The sequence below is a fragment of the Esox lucius genome, chromosome 11, assembly GCF_011004845.1.
Source record: "Esox lucius isolate fEsoLuc1 chromosome 11, fEsoLuc1.pri, whole genome shotgun sequence".
NCBI lineage: Eukaryota > Metazoa > Chordata > Actinopteri > Esociformes > Esocidae > Esox > Esox lucius.
In genome coordinates, this window is record NC_047579.1 from 38850895 (window position 1) to 38866987 (window position 16093).

Here is a 16093-nt window from a genome sequence, read left to right on the forward strand (position 1 = left end):
TTAAATATAAATGCTTAAACTGAAATCTTTTAAATCTTTTATCGATTGAGAGAAAGATCAAATAAGAAACTCAAAATGGAAAATCTTAAATGTAAATACTTAAATTAAAATCTCAAATAGAAAAAAAATATATATTTTAGTCTTTGCACTTTATAATTATGAATTTGAATTTTACATGTGTCAATTGCTGTTTGACATTTGAAGATTCAACTTTTCAATTTCGATTTAACATTTGGCTTTTCATTTTGACTTAACACTTGTCAATGTAAATGAGGAGGCTGGTGGGAGGGTCTGAAACAAAAGGAGTGCAGAGGCACCTTATGGACAGCAGGGGGAGCTGACTGCTGGGAAGCACACTGAGTTTGACAGGGCAGTATACAGGTGCTGGTCATAAAATTAGAATATCATCAAAAAGTTGATTTATTGCACTAATTCCATTCAAAAAGTGAAACTTGTGTAATGTAAACATTCATTCCACACAGACTGATATATTTCAAGCGTTTATTTATTTTAATTTTGATAATTATAACTGACAACTACTGAAAATCCCAAATTCAGTATCTCAGAAAATTAGAATATTACTTAAGACCAATACAAAAAAAATATTTTTAGAAATGTTGGCAAACTGACAAGTATGAACATGAAAAGTATGAGCATGTACAGCACTGATAGTGGCCTTCAGCTCTTCTGCATTGTTGGGTCTGCCGTATCGCATCTTCCTCTTCACAATACCCCATATATTTTCTGTAGGCTTAAGGTCAGGCGAGTTTGCTGGCCAATTAAGAACAGGGATACCATGGTCCTTAAACCAGGTACTGGTAGCTTTGGCACTGTGTGCAGGTGCCAAGTCATGTTGGAAAATGAAATCTCCATCTCCATAAAGTTGGTCAGCAGCAGGAAGCATGAAGTGCTCTAAAACTTCCTGGTAGACGGCTGCGTTGACCTTGGACCTCAGAAAACACAGTGGACCAACACCAGCAGATGACATGGCACCCCAAACCATCAATGACTGTGGGAACTTAACACTGGACTTCAAGCAACGTGGATTCTGTGCCTCTCCTCTCTTCCTCCAGACTCTTGGACCTTGATTTCCAAAGGAAATGCAAAATGTACTTTCATCAGAGAACATAACTCAGCAGCAGTCCAGTCCTTTTTGTCTTTAGCCCAGGCGAGACGCTTCTGACGCTGTGTCTTGTTCAAGAGTGGCTTGACACAAGGAATGCGACAACTGAAACCCATGTCTTGCATACGTCTGTGCGTGGTGGTTCTTGAAGCACTGACTCGAGCTGCAGTCCACTCTTTGTGAATCTCCCCCACATTTTTGAATGGGTTTTGTTTCACAATCCTCTCCAGGGTGCAGTTATCCCTATTGCTTGTACACTTTTTTCTACCACATCTTTTCCTTCCCTTCGCCTCTCTATTAATGTGCTTGGACACAGAGCACTGTGAACAGCCAGCCTCTTTAGCAATAACCTTTTGTGTCTTGCCCTCCTTGTGCAAGGTGTCAATGGTCGTCTTTTGGACAGCTGTCAAGTCAGCAGTCTTCCCCATGATTGTGTTGCCTACAGAACTAGACTGAGGGACCGTTTAAAGGCCTTAACAGGTGTTTTGGGTTAATTAGCTGATTAGTGTGGCACCATGTGTCTTCATTATTGAACCTTTTCACAATATTCTAATTTTCTGAGATACTGAATTTGGGGTTTTCATTAGTTGTCAGTTATAATCATCAAAATTAAATGAAACAAACACTTGAAATACATCAGTCTGTGTGGAATGAATGTGTACATTGTACAAGTTTCACTTTTTGAATGGAATTACTGAAATCAACTTTTTGATGATATTCAAATTTTATGACCAGCACCTGTATATGAGTAAAGTCACGAGGAAGTCAAAACTGAGGGGATTCTGCCGTAGAGAATCCGCTCTGTGGCAGAAATGTTTTTGCAACTGCTTTCTTACGGATAGTTACAGAGCTACAGAGCAGGTTGTGGGGCTGGTGACAGCTAAAATTAAATGTCTAATGTATAAAACGCTGCATTAGCACAAACAACACTTTTAACGGAGACCTACAGCATAAGAGATTCACTCAACGCGACGTAAAGCCAAAGGGAATCGCTCACAGCGACGTTAAATGGGAGCAAGTTGACGGTAGGTCGCTTATCTAGATCTCTATGGCAGAATCCACCCCCCTTACAATGCCTTAATAATAACGCTAGCAGTGGTTTTGTCGCCATAGCTAGCAGCAGGATTTGCCCAGGCAGAGTACATCAATGAGACAGAGCTGCTCGGCGCTCAGTTTTGACTTCCTTGTGACTTTACTCATATATACACTCACCTAAAGGATCATTAGGAACACCTGTTCAATTTCTCATTAATGCAATTATCTTATCAACCAATCACATGGCAGTTGCTTCAATGCATTTAGAGATGTTGTCCTGGTCAAGACAGTCTCCTGAACTCCAAACTGAATGTCAGAATGGGAAAGAAAGGTGATTCAAGCAATTTTGAGCGTGGCATGGTTGTTGGTGCCAGACGGGCCGGTCTGAGTATTTCACAATCTGCTCAGTTGCTGGGATTTTCATGCACAACCATTTCTAGGGTTTACAAAGAATGGTGTGAAAAGGGAAAAACATCCAGTATGTAGCTGCCCTGTGGGTGAAAATGCCTTGTTGATGCTAGAGGTCAGAGAAGAATGGGCCGCCTGATTCAAGCTGATAGAAGAACAACTTTGACTGAAATAACCACTCGTTACAACCGAGGTATGCAGCAAAGCATTTGTGAAGCCACAACACGCACAACCTTGAGGCCGATGGGCTACAACAGCAGAAGACCCCACCGGGTACCACTCATCTCCACTACAAATAGGAAAAAGAGGCTACAATTTGCACGAGCTCACCCAAAATTGGACAGTTGAAGACTGGAAGAATGTTGCCTGATCTGATGAGTCTCGATTTCTGTTGGCAGAATTTGGCGTAAACAGAATGAGAACATGGATCCATCATGCCTTGTTACCACTGTGCAGGCTGGTGGTGGTGGTGTAATGGTGTGGGGGATGTTTTCTTGGCACACTTTAGGCCCCTTAGTGCCAATTGGGCATTGTTTATATGCCACGGCCTACCTGAGCATTGTTTCTGACCATGTCCATCCCTTTATGACCACCATGTACCCATCCTCTGATGGCTACTTCCAGCAGGATAATGCACCATGTCACAAAGCTCGAATCATTTCAAATTGGTTCACTGTACTGAAATGGCCCCCACAGTCACCAGATCTCAATCCAATAGAGCATCTTTGGGATGTGGTGGAACGGGAGCTTCGTTCCCTGGATGTGCATCCCACAAATCTCCATCAACTGCAAGATGCTATCCTATCAATATGGGCCAACATTTCTAAAGAATGCTTTCAGCACCTTGTTGAATCAATGCCACATAGAATTAAGGCAGTTCTGAAGGCGAAAGGGGGTCAAACACAGTATTGGTATGGTGTTCCTAATAATCCATTAGGTGAGTGAATTCTGCCCTGTCAAACTCAGTGTGCTTTCCAGCAGTCCGCTCCCCCTGCCTCTGCACCCCTTTCGTTTCAGACCCTCCCACAAGTCTTTGGGCCACGCCTCCTCATTTACATTGAGTGTCAAGTCAAAATGAAAAGCCAAATGTTAAATCGAAATTGAAAAGTTGAATCTTCAAATGTCAAACAGCAATTGACAAATGTAAAATTCTAAAGATAAAATGTAAAATTATAAAGTGCAAAGACTAAAATACATATATTTTTTTTCTATTTGAGATTTTAAAAATCATCATCATCATCTTCTTCCACTTCATCTGGGGCCGGGTCGCGGGGGCAGCAGTCTAAGCAGAGATGCCCAGACTTCCCTCTCCCCAGACACTTCCTCCAGCTCTTCCGGGGGGACACCGAGGCGTTCCCAGGCCAGCCGGGAGACACAGTCCCTCCAGCGTGTCCTAGGTCTTCCCCGGGGTCTCCTCGCGGTGGGACGGGACCGGAACACCTTCCCAGGAAGGCGTTCCGGAGGCATCCGAAACAGATGCCCAAGCCACCTTGCGGCTCAGCTCTTTCTTCACCACAACAGACCGATACATCGACCGCATTACTGCAGAAGCTGCACCGATCCGTCTGTCAATCTCCCGTTCCATCCTTCCCTCACTCGTGAACAAGACCCCTAGATACTTAAACTCCTCCACTTGAGGCAAGCACTCTTCACCAACCTGAAGTGGGCAAGCCACCCTTTTCCGACTGAGGACCATGGCCTCGGATTTGGAGGAACTGATTCCCATCCCCACCGCTTCACACTCGGCTGCAAACCGTCCCAGCGCATGCTGAAGGTCCTGGTTTGAAGGGGCCAACACGACAACATCATCCGTAAAGACGAAATCGTGTGGTCCCCAAACCTGACACCCTCTGGCCCCTGGCTGCGCCTAGAAATTCTGTCCATAAAAATTATGAACAGAACCGGTGAAAAGGGGCAGCCCTGCCGGAGTCCAACATGCACTGGGAACAAGTTTGACTTACTGCCGGCAATGCGGACCAAGCTCCAACTTCGGTCGTATAGGGACCTGACAGCCCTTAGCAAAGGACCCAGGACCCCATATTCCCGAAGCACCCTCCACAGGACGCCGCAAGGGACACAGTCAAATGCCTTCTCCAAATCCACAAAACACATGTGGACTGGTTGGGCAAACTCCCATGAACCCTCCAACACCCCGTAGAGGGTATAGAGCTGGTCCAGTGTTCCACGGCCCGGACGAAAACCACACTGTTCCTCCTGAATCCGAGGTTCTACTATCGGCCGTATTCTCCTCTCCAGAACCATGACAAATGTAAAATTCTAAAGATAAAATGTAAAATTATAAAGTGCAAAGACTAAAATACATATATATTTTTTCTATTTGAGTATTTACATTTAAGCTTTTAAATTTTCCATTTTGGGTTTCATATTTGATCTTTCTATCAATCAATAAAAGACTTAAAATATTTCAATTTAAGCATTTCTATTTAAGCTTTGCATTTTAAATTTGACTTTTTAAATATAATTATGGCATGATTTTTCCTAGTAGTAAAGTAAAATTATAATATTTCTATTTGATCTCACTTCGTTTTCTCTTTGGACTTTCAATTTCAATTATGAATACATATTTCCTACATAAATATTTGGCCTTATAGTGCTAAATCTCTGATTGTGCACAATTTAGCAACTAGTGTTTACACATGTGAGGAGTGGGTGTCGCCAATTGGTGTATAGAGCTTGGCATTGTGACTGGTGTTGCTTTCCAAAGGGACTACAGATATTTTGTTTTTGACTGTTGGACACTAAGGGTAATGCAGGAATTGTGCTTGTACTTTTGCACACTTGGTACATGAGTTTCAGGTTTCAGTGATTGCGTTTCAAGTTCCAATTTTGGTGTGTAAAACTGTATTATACTTTTCAATTGCAATATTTGTTTACTATTTTATTTTGTGATTTGACATTTTTTGGTTCGTTCAAAAAAAAAAAAAAAAAAAAAAAAAAAGGGCTTGGTTCGTTCAAGCCCTCCCGTGGGCTCACCACCCACAGGAGGGACCATAAGGGGCCGGTGCGAAGAGGATCGGGCGGCAGTCGAAGGCAGGGGCCTAGACAACCCGATCTCTGGACACGGAAACTAGCTCTAGGGACGTGGAATGTCACCTCGCTGGCGGGGAAGGAGCCTGAGTTGGTGCGTGAGGTTGAGAGGTTCCGATTAGAGGTAATCGGGATCACCTCTACACACGGCTTGGGCTCTGGAACCACACTCCTTGAGAGAGGATGGACTCTTCACCACTCTGGAGTTGCCCATGGTGAGAGGCGGCGGGCTGGTGTGGGTTTGCTCATAGCTCCCCAGCTCTGCCGCCATGTGTTGGAGTTTACCCCGGTGAACGAGAGGGTCGTTTCCCTGCGCCTACGGGTCGGGGATAGGTCTCTCACTGTTGTTTGTGCCTACGGGCCGAACGGCAGTGCAGAGTACCCGACCTTCTTGGAGTCTCTGGGAGGGGTGCTGGAAAGTGCTCCGACTGGGGACTCTATTGTTCTACTGGGGGACTTCAACGCCCACGTGGGCAACGACAGTGACACCTGGAGGGGCGTGATTGGGAGGAACGGCCCCCCGGATCTGAACCCGAGTGGTGTTCAATTATTGGACTTCTGTGCTAGTCACAGTTTGTCCATAACGAACACCATGTTCAAGCATAAGGGTGTCCATCAGTGCACGTGGCACCAGGACACCCTAGGCCGCAGGTCGATGATCGACTTTGTTGTCGTCTCATCTGACCTGCGGCCGTATGTCTTGGACACTCGGGTGAAGAGAGGGGCGGAGCTGTCAACTGATCACCACCTGGTGGTGAGTTGGATCCGATGGCGGGGGAGGAAGCTGGACAGACTCGGCAGGCCCAAGCGTACTGTAAGGGTCTGCTGGGAACGTCTGGCCGAGTCTCCTGTCAGAGAGATCTTTAACTCCCACCTCCGGCAGAGTTTCGACTGGATCCCGAGGGAGGTTGGAGATATTGAGTCCGAGTGGACCATGTTCTCCACCGCCATTGTCGAAGCGGCCGCTCGGAGCTGTGGCCGTAAGGTCTCCGGTGCCTGTCGAGGCGGCAATCCCCGAACCCGGTGGTGGACACCGGAAGTAAGGGATGCCGTCAAGCTGAAGAAGGAGTCCTATCAGGCCTGGTTGGCTTGTGGGACTCCTGAGGCAGCTGACGGGTACCGACAGGCCAAGCGGGCTGCAGCCCGGGTGGTTGTGGAGGCAAAAACTCGGGCCTGGGAGGAGTTCGGTGAGGCCATGGAGAAGGACTATCGGCTGGCCTCGAAGAGATTCTGGCAAACCATCCGGCGCCTCAGGAGAGGGAAACAGTGCCCTACCAACGCTGTTTACAGTAGAGGTGGACAGCTGTTGACCTCAACTGAGGATGTCGTCGGGCGGTGGAAGGAGTACTTCGAGGATCTCCTCAATCCCGCTGACACGTCTTCCATTGAGGAAGCAGAGGATGAGGGCTCAGAGGTGGACTCGTCCATCACCCGGGCTGAAGTCACTGAGGTGGTCAAGAAACTCCTCGGTGGCAAGGCACCGGGGGTGGATGAGATCCGCCCTGAGTACCTCAAGTCTCTGGATGTTGTGGGGCTGTCTTGGTTGACACGCCTGTGCAACATCGCGTGGCGGTCGGGGACAGTGCCTCTTGGATGGCAGACCGGGGTGGTGGTCCCTCTTTTTAAGAAGGGGGACCGGAGGGTGTGTTCCAACTATAGGGGGATCACACTTCTCAGCCTCCCCGGGAAAGTCTATGCCAGGGTTCTGGAGAGGAGAATACGGCCGATAGTAGAACCTCGGATTCAGGAGGAACAGTGTGGTTTTCGTCCGGGCCGTGGAACACTGGACCAGCTCTATACCCTCTACGGGGTGTTGGAGGGTTCATGGGAGTTTGCCCAACCAATCCACATGTGTTTTGTGGATTTGGAGAAAGCATTCGACTGTGTCCCTCGCGGCATCTTGTGGAGGGTGCTTGGGGAATATGGGGTCCTGGGTCCTTTGCTAAGGGCTGTCAGGTCCCTGTACAACCGAAGCAGGAGCTTGGTCCGCATTGCCGGCAGTAAGTCAGACTTGTTCCCAGTGCATGTTGGACTCCGGCAGGGCTGCCCTTTGTCACCGGTTCTGTTCGTAATTTTTATGGACAGAATTTCTAGGCGCAGCCAGGGGCCGGAGGGTGTCAGGTTTGGGGACCACACAATTTCGTCTCTGCTCTTTGCAGATGATGTTGTCGTGTTGGCCCCTTCTAACCAGGACCTTCAGCATGCACTGGGACGGTTTGCAGCCGAGTGTGAAGCGGTGGGGATGAAAATCAGTACCTCCAAATCTGAGGCCATGGTCCTCAGTCGGAAAAGGGTGGCTTGCCCACTTCAGGTTGGTGGAGAGTGCCTGCCTCAAGTGGAGGAGTTTAAGTATCTAGGGGTCTTGTTCACGAGTGAGGGAAGGATGGAACGGGAGATTGACAGACGGATCGGTACAGCTTCTGCAGTAATGCAGTCGATGTATCGGTCTGTCGTGGTGAAGAAAGAGCTGAGCCGCAAGGCGAAGCTCTCGATTTACCAGTCAATCTACGTTCCTACTCTCACCTATGGTCATGAGCTTTGGGTCATGACCGAAAGGACAAGATCCCGGATACAGGCGGCCGAAATGAGCTTTCTCCGCAGGGTGGCCGGGCGATCCCTTAGAGATAGGGTGAGAAGCTCGGTCACCCGGGAGGAGCTCAGAGTAGAGCCGCTGCTCCTCCACATCGAGAGGGGTCAGCTGAGGTGGCTTGGGCATCTTTTTCGGATGCCTCCGGAACGCCTTCCTGGGAAGGTGTTCCGGTCCCGTCCCACCGGGAAGAGACCCCGGGGAAGACCTAGGACACGCTGGAGGGACTATGTCTCCCGGCTGGCCTGGGAACGCCTCGGTGTCCCCCCGGAAGAGCTAGAGGAAGTGTCTGGGGAGAGGGAAGTCTGGGCATCCCTGCTTAGACTGCTGCCCCCGCGACCCGGCCCCGGATAAGCGGGAGAAGATGGATGGATGGATGGTTCGTTCAAGGGATTCCTAAAACATCTTAATTGCTGTAGGTCAGGGGTGTCCAAACCATTCCACGGAGGGCCGCGTGTCTGCAGGTTTTTGGTTGTTCCTATAAATCGGTTCCCATTTCACACCTTCACAACCAGGTGAGGGGGAGAAACTAACCAATTAGTAACATAATTAGTCAATCAAGTACAAGGTGAAAGCGAAAACCTGCAGACACACGGCCCTCTGTGGAATAGTTTGGACACCCCTGTTGTACGTGATATTTTGAAGAAAAAGCTTTGATGAATTTGTCTAGTTCTAGAACCAGAATAACACTGGCCTTGAATTATGTGTCCAAACAATTAGGTCCCCAGATCAGGCTGGTCAATGGGACTGGTCTTTGCTCTGGCAGAGTGGAGGTCTATTACAGTGGCCAGTGGAGGACAGTGTGTGATGATGACTGGGATATGATGGATGCAGAGGTGGTGTGTAGACAGCTCAACTGTGGGAGTGCTGTGAGTGCCCCAGGGAACGGCCACTTCGGTCAGGGCAGTGGGCCAACCTGGATGGATGATGTTGTGTGCTCTGGCAATGAAAGCACACTGACACAGTGCCCACACAATACAACACACAACTGCAAACATGGTGAAGATTCTGGTGTTTTCTGCTTATCAGGTAACGGGTTTTATCATGTTCTAGATATTGTTTGACCTGTGATCTGTTCTGAATTGAAAGAGGTCTGAGCCACAGACCTTTTTTTTAACATAAAAAAACCAAAACAACAGTCTTGTCATAATATTCAGGAAAACTGCTATATGTTATTATAATCTATATACACAGAAAGGTCTATACAGTGACCATACCATACTTATACAGTGGGGAGAACAAGTATTTGATACACTGCTGATTTTGCAGGTTTTCCTACAAAGCATGTAGAGCTCTGTCATTTTTATCATTGGTACACTTCAACTGTGAGAGACAGAATTAAAAAAGAAAATCCAGAAAATCACATTGTATGATTTTTACATAATTAATTTGCATTTTATTGCATGACATAAGTATTTGATCACCTACCAACCAGTAAGAATTCCGGCTCTCACAGACCTGTTAGTTTTTCTTTAAGCCCTCCTGTTATCCACTCATTAGCTGTATTAACTGCACCTGTTTGAACCTGTTACCTGTATAAAAGACACCTGTCCACACACTCAATCAAACAGACTCCAACCTCTCCACAATGGCCAAGCCCAGAGAGCTGTGTAAGGACATCAAGGATAAAATTGTAGACCTGCACAAGGCTGGGATGGACTACAGGACAATAGGCAAGCAGGTTGGTGAGAAGGCAACAACTGTTGACACAATTATTAGAAAATGGAAGAAGTTCAAGATGACAGTCAGTCTCCCTCGGTCTGGGGCTCCATGCAGGATCTCACCTCGTAGGGCATCAATGATCATGAGGAAGGTGAGGGATCAGCCCAGAACTACACGGCAGGACCTGGTCAATGACCTGAAGAGAGCTGGGACCACAGTCTCAAAGAAAACCATTAGTAACACACTACGCCGTCATGGATTAAAATCCTGCAGGAGCACGCAAGGTCCCCCTTCTCAAGCCAGAGCATGTGCAGGCCCGTCTGAAGTTTGCCAACGACCATCTGGATGATCCTGAGGAGGAATGGGAGAAATTCATGTGGTCTGATGACACAAAAATAGAGCTTTTTGGTCTAAACTCCGCTCGCTGTGTTTGGAGGAAGAAGAAGGATGAGTACAACCCCAAGGACACCATCCCATGTGAAGCATGGAGGTGGGAACATCATTCTTTGGGGATGCTTTTCTGCAAAGGGGACAGGACGGACTGCACCGTATTGAGGGGAGGATGGATGGGGCCATGTATCGCGAGATCTTGGCCAACAACCTCCTTCCCTCAGTAAGAGCATTGAAGATGGGTCGTGGCTGGGTCTTCCAGCATGACAACAACCCGAAACACACAGCCAGGGCAACTAAGGAGTGACTCCGTAAGAAGCATCTCAAGGTCCTGGAGTGGCCTAGCCTGTCGCCAGACCTGAACCCAATAGACAATCTTTGGAGGGAGCTGAAAGTCCGTATTGCCCAGCGACTGCCCCGAAACCTGAAGGATCTGGAGAAGGTCTGTATGGAGGAGTGTGCCACAATCCCTGCTGCAGTGTGTGCAAACCTGGTCAAGAACTACAGGAAACGTATGATCTCTGTAATTGCAAACAAAGGTTTCTGTACCAAATATTAAGTTCTGCTTTTCTGATGTATCAAATACTTATGTCATGCAATAAAATGCAAATTAATTACTTAATCATACAATGTGATTTTCTGGATTTTTGTTTTAGATTCTGTCACTCACAGTTGAAGATTACCTATGATCAAAATGACAGACTTTGTAAAAATCTGCAAAATCGGTGGTGTATAAAATACTACTTCTCCCCACTGTATAAGCTGTTCCGAGGACAGATAACAGAATGGATACATCTTTCTGTTTTGTAACTTATTCACATTTTTTTGTACAGGTTTAACCTTGAAGACACCCTCTTTCTCGATAACGTCATCCCATTCAGTTTTCTCCCCTGGTGAAACGGTTGAGTTCATTTGCTCTGTCAGTCAGCGAATTCCCACCACAGTAAACTTTGATTTACATAGGGAAGGATCTTCAATAATGACCCAGGCATTACAAACTAATCAGACTAGTGCCAATTTCACATTGACCAGACTGCAATCTTCAGCTCAGGGAAAGTACAGTTGTCTACAAAACTGGACACGGAATGGTCAAACAATTATCAGTTCTTCCAGCAACTCAGTGAACATCACTATTGGTGAGTAAGACCAGCAAAACATAATTAGGGCACACAGACATTATATGAAAATGTGTATTGTGGTAAAGGTTTATGCAACAAAATACCTCTAAATGGATGGATTGCTTCCTGCTTTCATGCCTGTTAGTCGCATAATGCAAGTCTTCTGCTGTCTGACTTTTGCCAGCCTTTCTTTCTTTTCTTACTTTTACATTTTAAATTTTAAACTTTAAATCTTTTGCCTTTGTTTCATTTTTGTTCTTTATTTGTTTTAATCCTAATTTTTAAAATGTTATGTAATTTTTAAAAGAGGACCCCAGCATAGTTCTTTTGTTTTTTTGAGATATTTTTTATGAAGCACTCCTCCAGTCGGACTGTGGGTCCTGAAAACGAAGCTAGATCAAATTAAAAAGATTATTATTTTACTACACTACTAGGAAAAATCATGCTATAATTACATTTAAAAAGTAACATTTAAAATGCAAAGCTTAAATATAAATGCTTAAACTGAAATCTTTTAAATCTTTTATCGATTGAGAGAAAGATCAAATAAGAAACTCAAAATGGAAAATCTTAAATGTAAATACTTAAATTAAAATCTCAAATAGAAAAAAAATATATATTTTAGTCTTTGCACTTTATAATTATGAATTTGAATTTTACATGTGTCAATTGCTGTTTGACATTTGAAGATTCAACTTTTCAATTTCGATTTAACATTTGGCTTTTCATTTTGACTTAACACTTGTCAATGTAAATGAGGAGGCTGGTGGGAGGGTCTGAAACAAAAGGAGTGCAGAGGCACCTTATGGACAGCAGGGGGAGCTGACTGCTGGGAAGCACACTGAGTTTGACAGGGCAGTATACAGGTGCTGGTCATAAAATTAGAATATCATCAAAAAGTTGATTTATTGCACTAATTCCATTCAAAAAGTGAAACTTGTGTAATGTAAACATTCATTCCACACAGACTGATATATTTCAAGCGTTTATTTATTTTAATTTTGATAATTATAACTGACAACTACTGAAAATCCCAAATTCAGTATCTCAGAAAATTAGAATATTACTTAAGACCAATACAAAAAAAATATTTTTAGAAATGTTGGCAAACTGACAAGTATGAACATGAAAAGTATGAGCATGTACAGCACTGATAGTGGCCTTCAGCTCTTCTGCATTGTTGGGTCTGCCGTATCGCATCTTCCTCTTCACAATACCCCATATATTTTCTGTAGGCTTAAGGTCAGGCGAGTTTGCTGGCCAATTAAGAACAGGGATACCATGGTCCTTAAACCAGGTACTGGTAGCTTTGGCACTGTGTGCAGGTGCCAAGTCATGTTGGAAAATGAAATCTCCATCTCCATAAAGTTGGTCAGCAGCAGGAAGCATGAAGTGCTCTAAAACTTCCTGGTAGACGGCTGCGTTGACCTTGGACCTCAGAAAACACAGTGGACCAACACCAGCAGATGACATGGCACCCCAAACCATCAATGACTGTGGGAACTTAACACTGGACTTCAAGCAACGTGGATTCTGTGCCTCTCCTCTCTTCCTCCAGACTCTTGGACCTTGATTTCCAAAGGAAATGCAAAATGTACTTTCATCAGAGAACATAACTCAGCAGCAGTCCAGTCCTTTTTGTCTTTAGCCCAGGCGAGACGCTTCTGACGCTGTGTCTTGTTCAAGAGTGGCTTGACACAAGGAATGCGACAACTGAAACCCATGTCTTGCATACGTCTGTGCGAGGTGGTTCTTGAAGCACTGACTCGAGCTGCAGTCCACTCTTTGTGAATCTCCCCCACATTTTTGAATGGGTTTTGTTTCACAATCCTCTCCAGGGTGCAGTTATCCCTATTGCTTGTACACTTTTTTCTACCACATCTTTTCCTTCCCTTCGCCTCTCTATTAATGTGCTTGGACACAGAGCTCTGTGAACAGCCAGCCTCTTTAGCAATAACCTTTTGTGTCTTGCCCTCCTTGTGCAAGGTGTCAATGGTCGTCTTTTGGACAGCTGTCAAGTCAGCAGTCTTCCCCATGATTGTGTTGCCTACAGAACTAGACTGAGAGACCGTTTAAAGGCCTTTGCATGTGTTTTGGGTTAATTAGCTGATTAGTGTGGCACCACGTGTCTTCATTATTGAACCTTTTCACAATATTTAAATTTTCTGTGATACTGAATTTGGGGTTTTCATTAGTTGTCAGTCATAATTATCAAAATTAAAAGAAATAAACACTTGAAATATATCAGTCTGTGTGGAATGAATGTGTACATTATACAAGTTTCACTTTTTGAATGGAATTACTGAAATTAACTTTTTGATGATATACTAATTTTATGACCAGCACCTGTATTGTGATAAAGGATTATGCAACAAAATACCTCTAAATGGATGGATTGCTTCCTGCTACCTCAATCACAAGTTGTAAGGTAAATTTGTCTAATCTGTTAACTGTGACACATCAACCTACTAGTCCAGGAACCCCTATTATATTTATTGAGCTGGCTTTATTTAATATCAGATCTCTCTAAATGACATTATAATATCCTACAAACTAGATTTTATGTTTCTCACTGAAACGTGACTAAGAAGATTGTAGTGCTATTAGTAGTACTATTCTTAACGAGACAGCACCTGAAAAATGAGGCTATATGAATACGTGTAAAAATGGTAGGAAAGGAGGAGTGGCTACCCTATTCAAAGATATATTCCAGTGCAAAGAAAACACACTTGGTAATTGTATTTATTTTGAATCTGTTTTACATTGAAGTGTACCCCAGAATTTTTTTTTAATCATTTACAGACCTCCACGATATTCTGCACATTTTATTGATGATTTTGCTGAACTACTCTCTTTTAACATCCACATGAGAAATGTATTTATTATTCCAATTGGACTCTTAATATCTCACCCAGCACAGCCAGAAGAGGACTGGTCACCCCTCTGAGCCTGGGTCTTCTCTAGGTTTCTTCCTAAAATTCGACCTTCTTAGGGAGTTTTTCCTAAGAAGGCCTTAATTCTACATGGCATTGATTCAACAAGGTGCTGAAAGCATTCTTTAGAAATTTTGGCCCATATTGATAGGATAGCATCTTGCAGTTGATGGATATTTGTGGGATGCACATCCAGGGAACGAAGCTCCCGTTCCACCACATCCCAAAGATGCTCTATTGGATTGAGACTGTGGGGGCCATTTCAGTACAGTGAACTCATTGTCATGTTCAAGAAACCAATTTGAAATGATTCGAGCTTTGTGACATGGTGGACATGGTCAGAAACAAAGCTCAGGTAGGCTGTGGCATTTAAACGATGCCCAATTGGCACTAAGGGGCCTAAAGTGTGCCAAGAAAACATCCCCCACACCATTACACCATCACCAGCAGCCTGCACAGTGGTAACAAGGCATGATGGATCCATGTTCTCATTCTGTTTACGCCAAATTCTGACTCTACCATCTGAATGTCTCAACAGAAATCGAGACTCATCAGACCAGGCAACATTCTTCCAGTCTTCAACTGTCCAATTTTGGTGAGCTTGTGCAAATTGTAGCCTCTTTTTCCTATTTGTAGTGGAGATGAGTGGTACCCGGTGGGGTCTTCTGCTGTTGTAACCCATCCGCCTCAAGGTTGTGCGTGTTGTGGCTTCACAAATGCTTTGCTGCATACCTCGGTTGTAACGAGTGGTTATTTCAGTCAAAGTTGCTCTTCTATCAGCTTGACTCAGTCGGCCCATTCTCCTCTGACCTCTAGAGGCATTTTTGCCCACAGGACTGCCGCATACTGGATGGTTTTCCCTTTTCACACCATTCTTTGTAAACCCTAGAAATGGTTGTACATGCAAATTCCAGTAACTGAGCAGATTGTGAAATACTCAGACCGGCCCGTCTGGCACCAACAACCATGCCACGCTCAAAATTGCTTGAATCACCTTTCTTTCCCATTCTGACATTCAGTTTGGAGTTCAGGAGACTGTCTTGACCAGGACCACACCCCTAAATGCATTGAAGCAACTGCCATGTGATTGGTTGATTAGATAATTGCATTAATGAGAAATTGAACAGGTGTTCCTAATAATCCTTTAGGTGAGTGTAGATAGTAATACGGACAATAATGTCCAATAACTTTTTGCTCTACTTGACACTTTTGATCTGACTCAACATGTGAAAGAGCGTACACACGTTCAAGGCCACATTCTAGATCTTGTTATCTCTAAAGGTCTCGATATTTCTTCTGTCATGGTTAAAGACTTGGCCCTGTCTGATCATTTCTGTGTCTGTTTGAATCACTTATCACCCTGAATGTTCCAGTTAACTCTGTTTCTGTTAAGAAAAGGTACATTAGTGAGAGTACCAATGCTCAGTTTATGGAAGCCATAGCTTTCTCTCCATCAATAAGTGGTGAGTCAGTTGATGTACTCCTGGATCATTTTAATGCCAAAACATTGAATGTCACCATGGAGAACCACTTTGATGGTAAGGGCCCTGAAATGAGAATGTAGGAAAGCAGAACGTAAGATGAAAAAAATTACAAGTATTAGACGGACCATCAGAACTACACAGTCTAACAAGGACACTGTACCGTCATTACAACCACCAAGACATAATTTGGTTACGTCGCAATTTAATACAATTGATCAAAAATCCGTAGAAGAAACAGTTCAACATCTTAATGCTTCCACATGTTGTCTCGACACACTGCCATCAGACTTAAAAAAAATAAATAC

At 44.6% G+C, this 16093-nt stretch overlaps 1 protein-coding gene across 1 annotated transcript in view; it reads left to right on the top strand.

Moving 5' to 3' along the window:
- The window catches only part of LOC109616237 (deleted in malignant brain tumors 1 protein-like), a 106755-nt gene that overhangs the window by 78218 nt on the left and 12444 nt on the right, over nt 1-16093 (top strand). Inside the window, exons 20-21 of the mRNA XM_034295148.1 lie at nt 8922-9230; nt 11087-11389. Coding sequence (XP_034151039.1) covers nt 8922-9230; nt 11087-11389 — 612 coding nt within the window. The remainder of the gene's footprint in view (nt 1-8921; nt 9231-11086; nt 11390-16093) is intronic.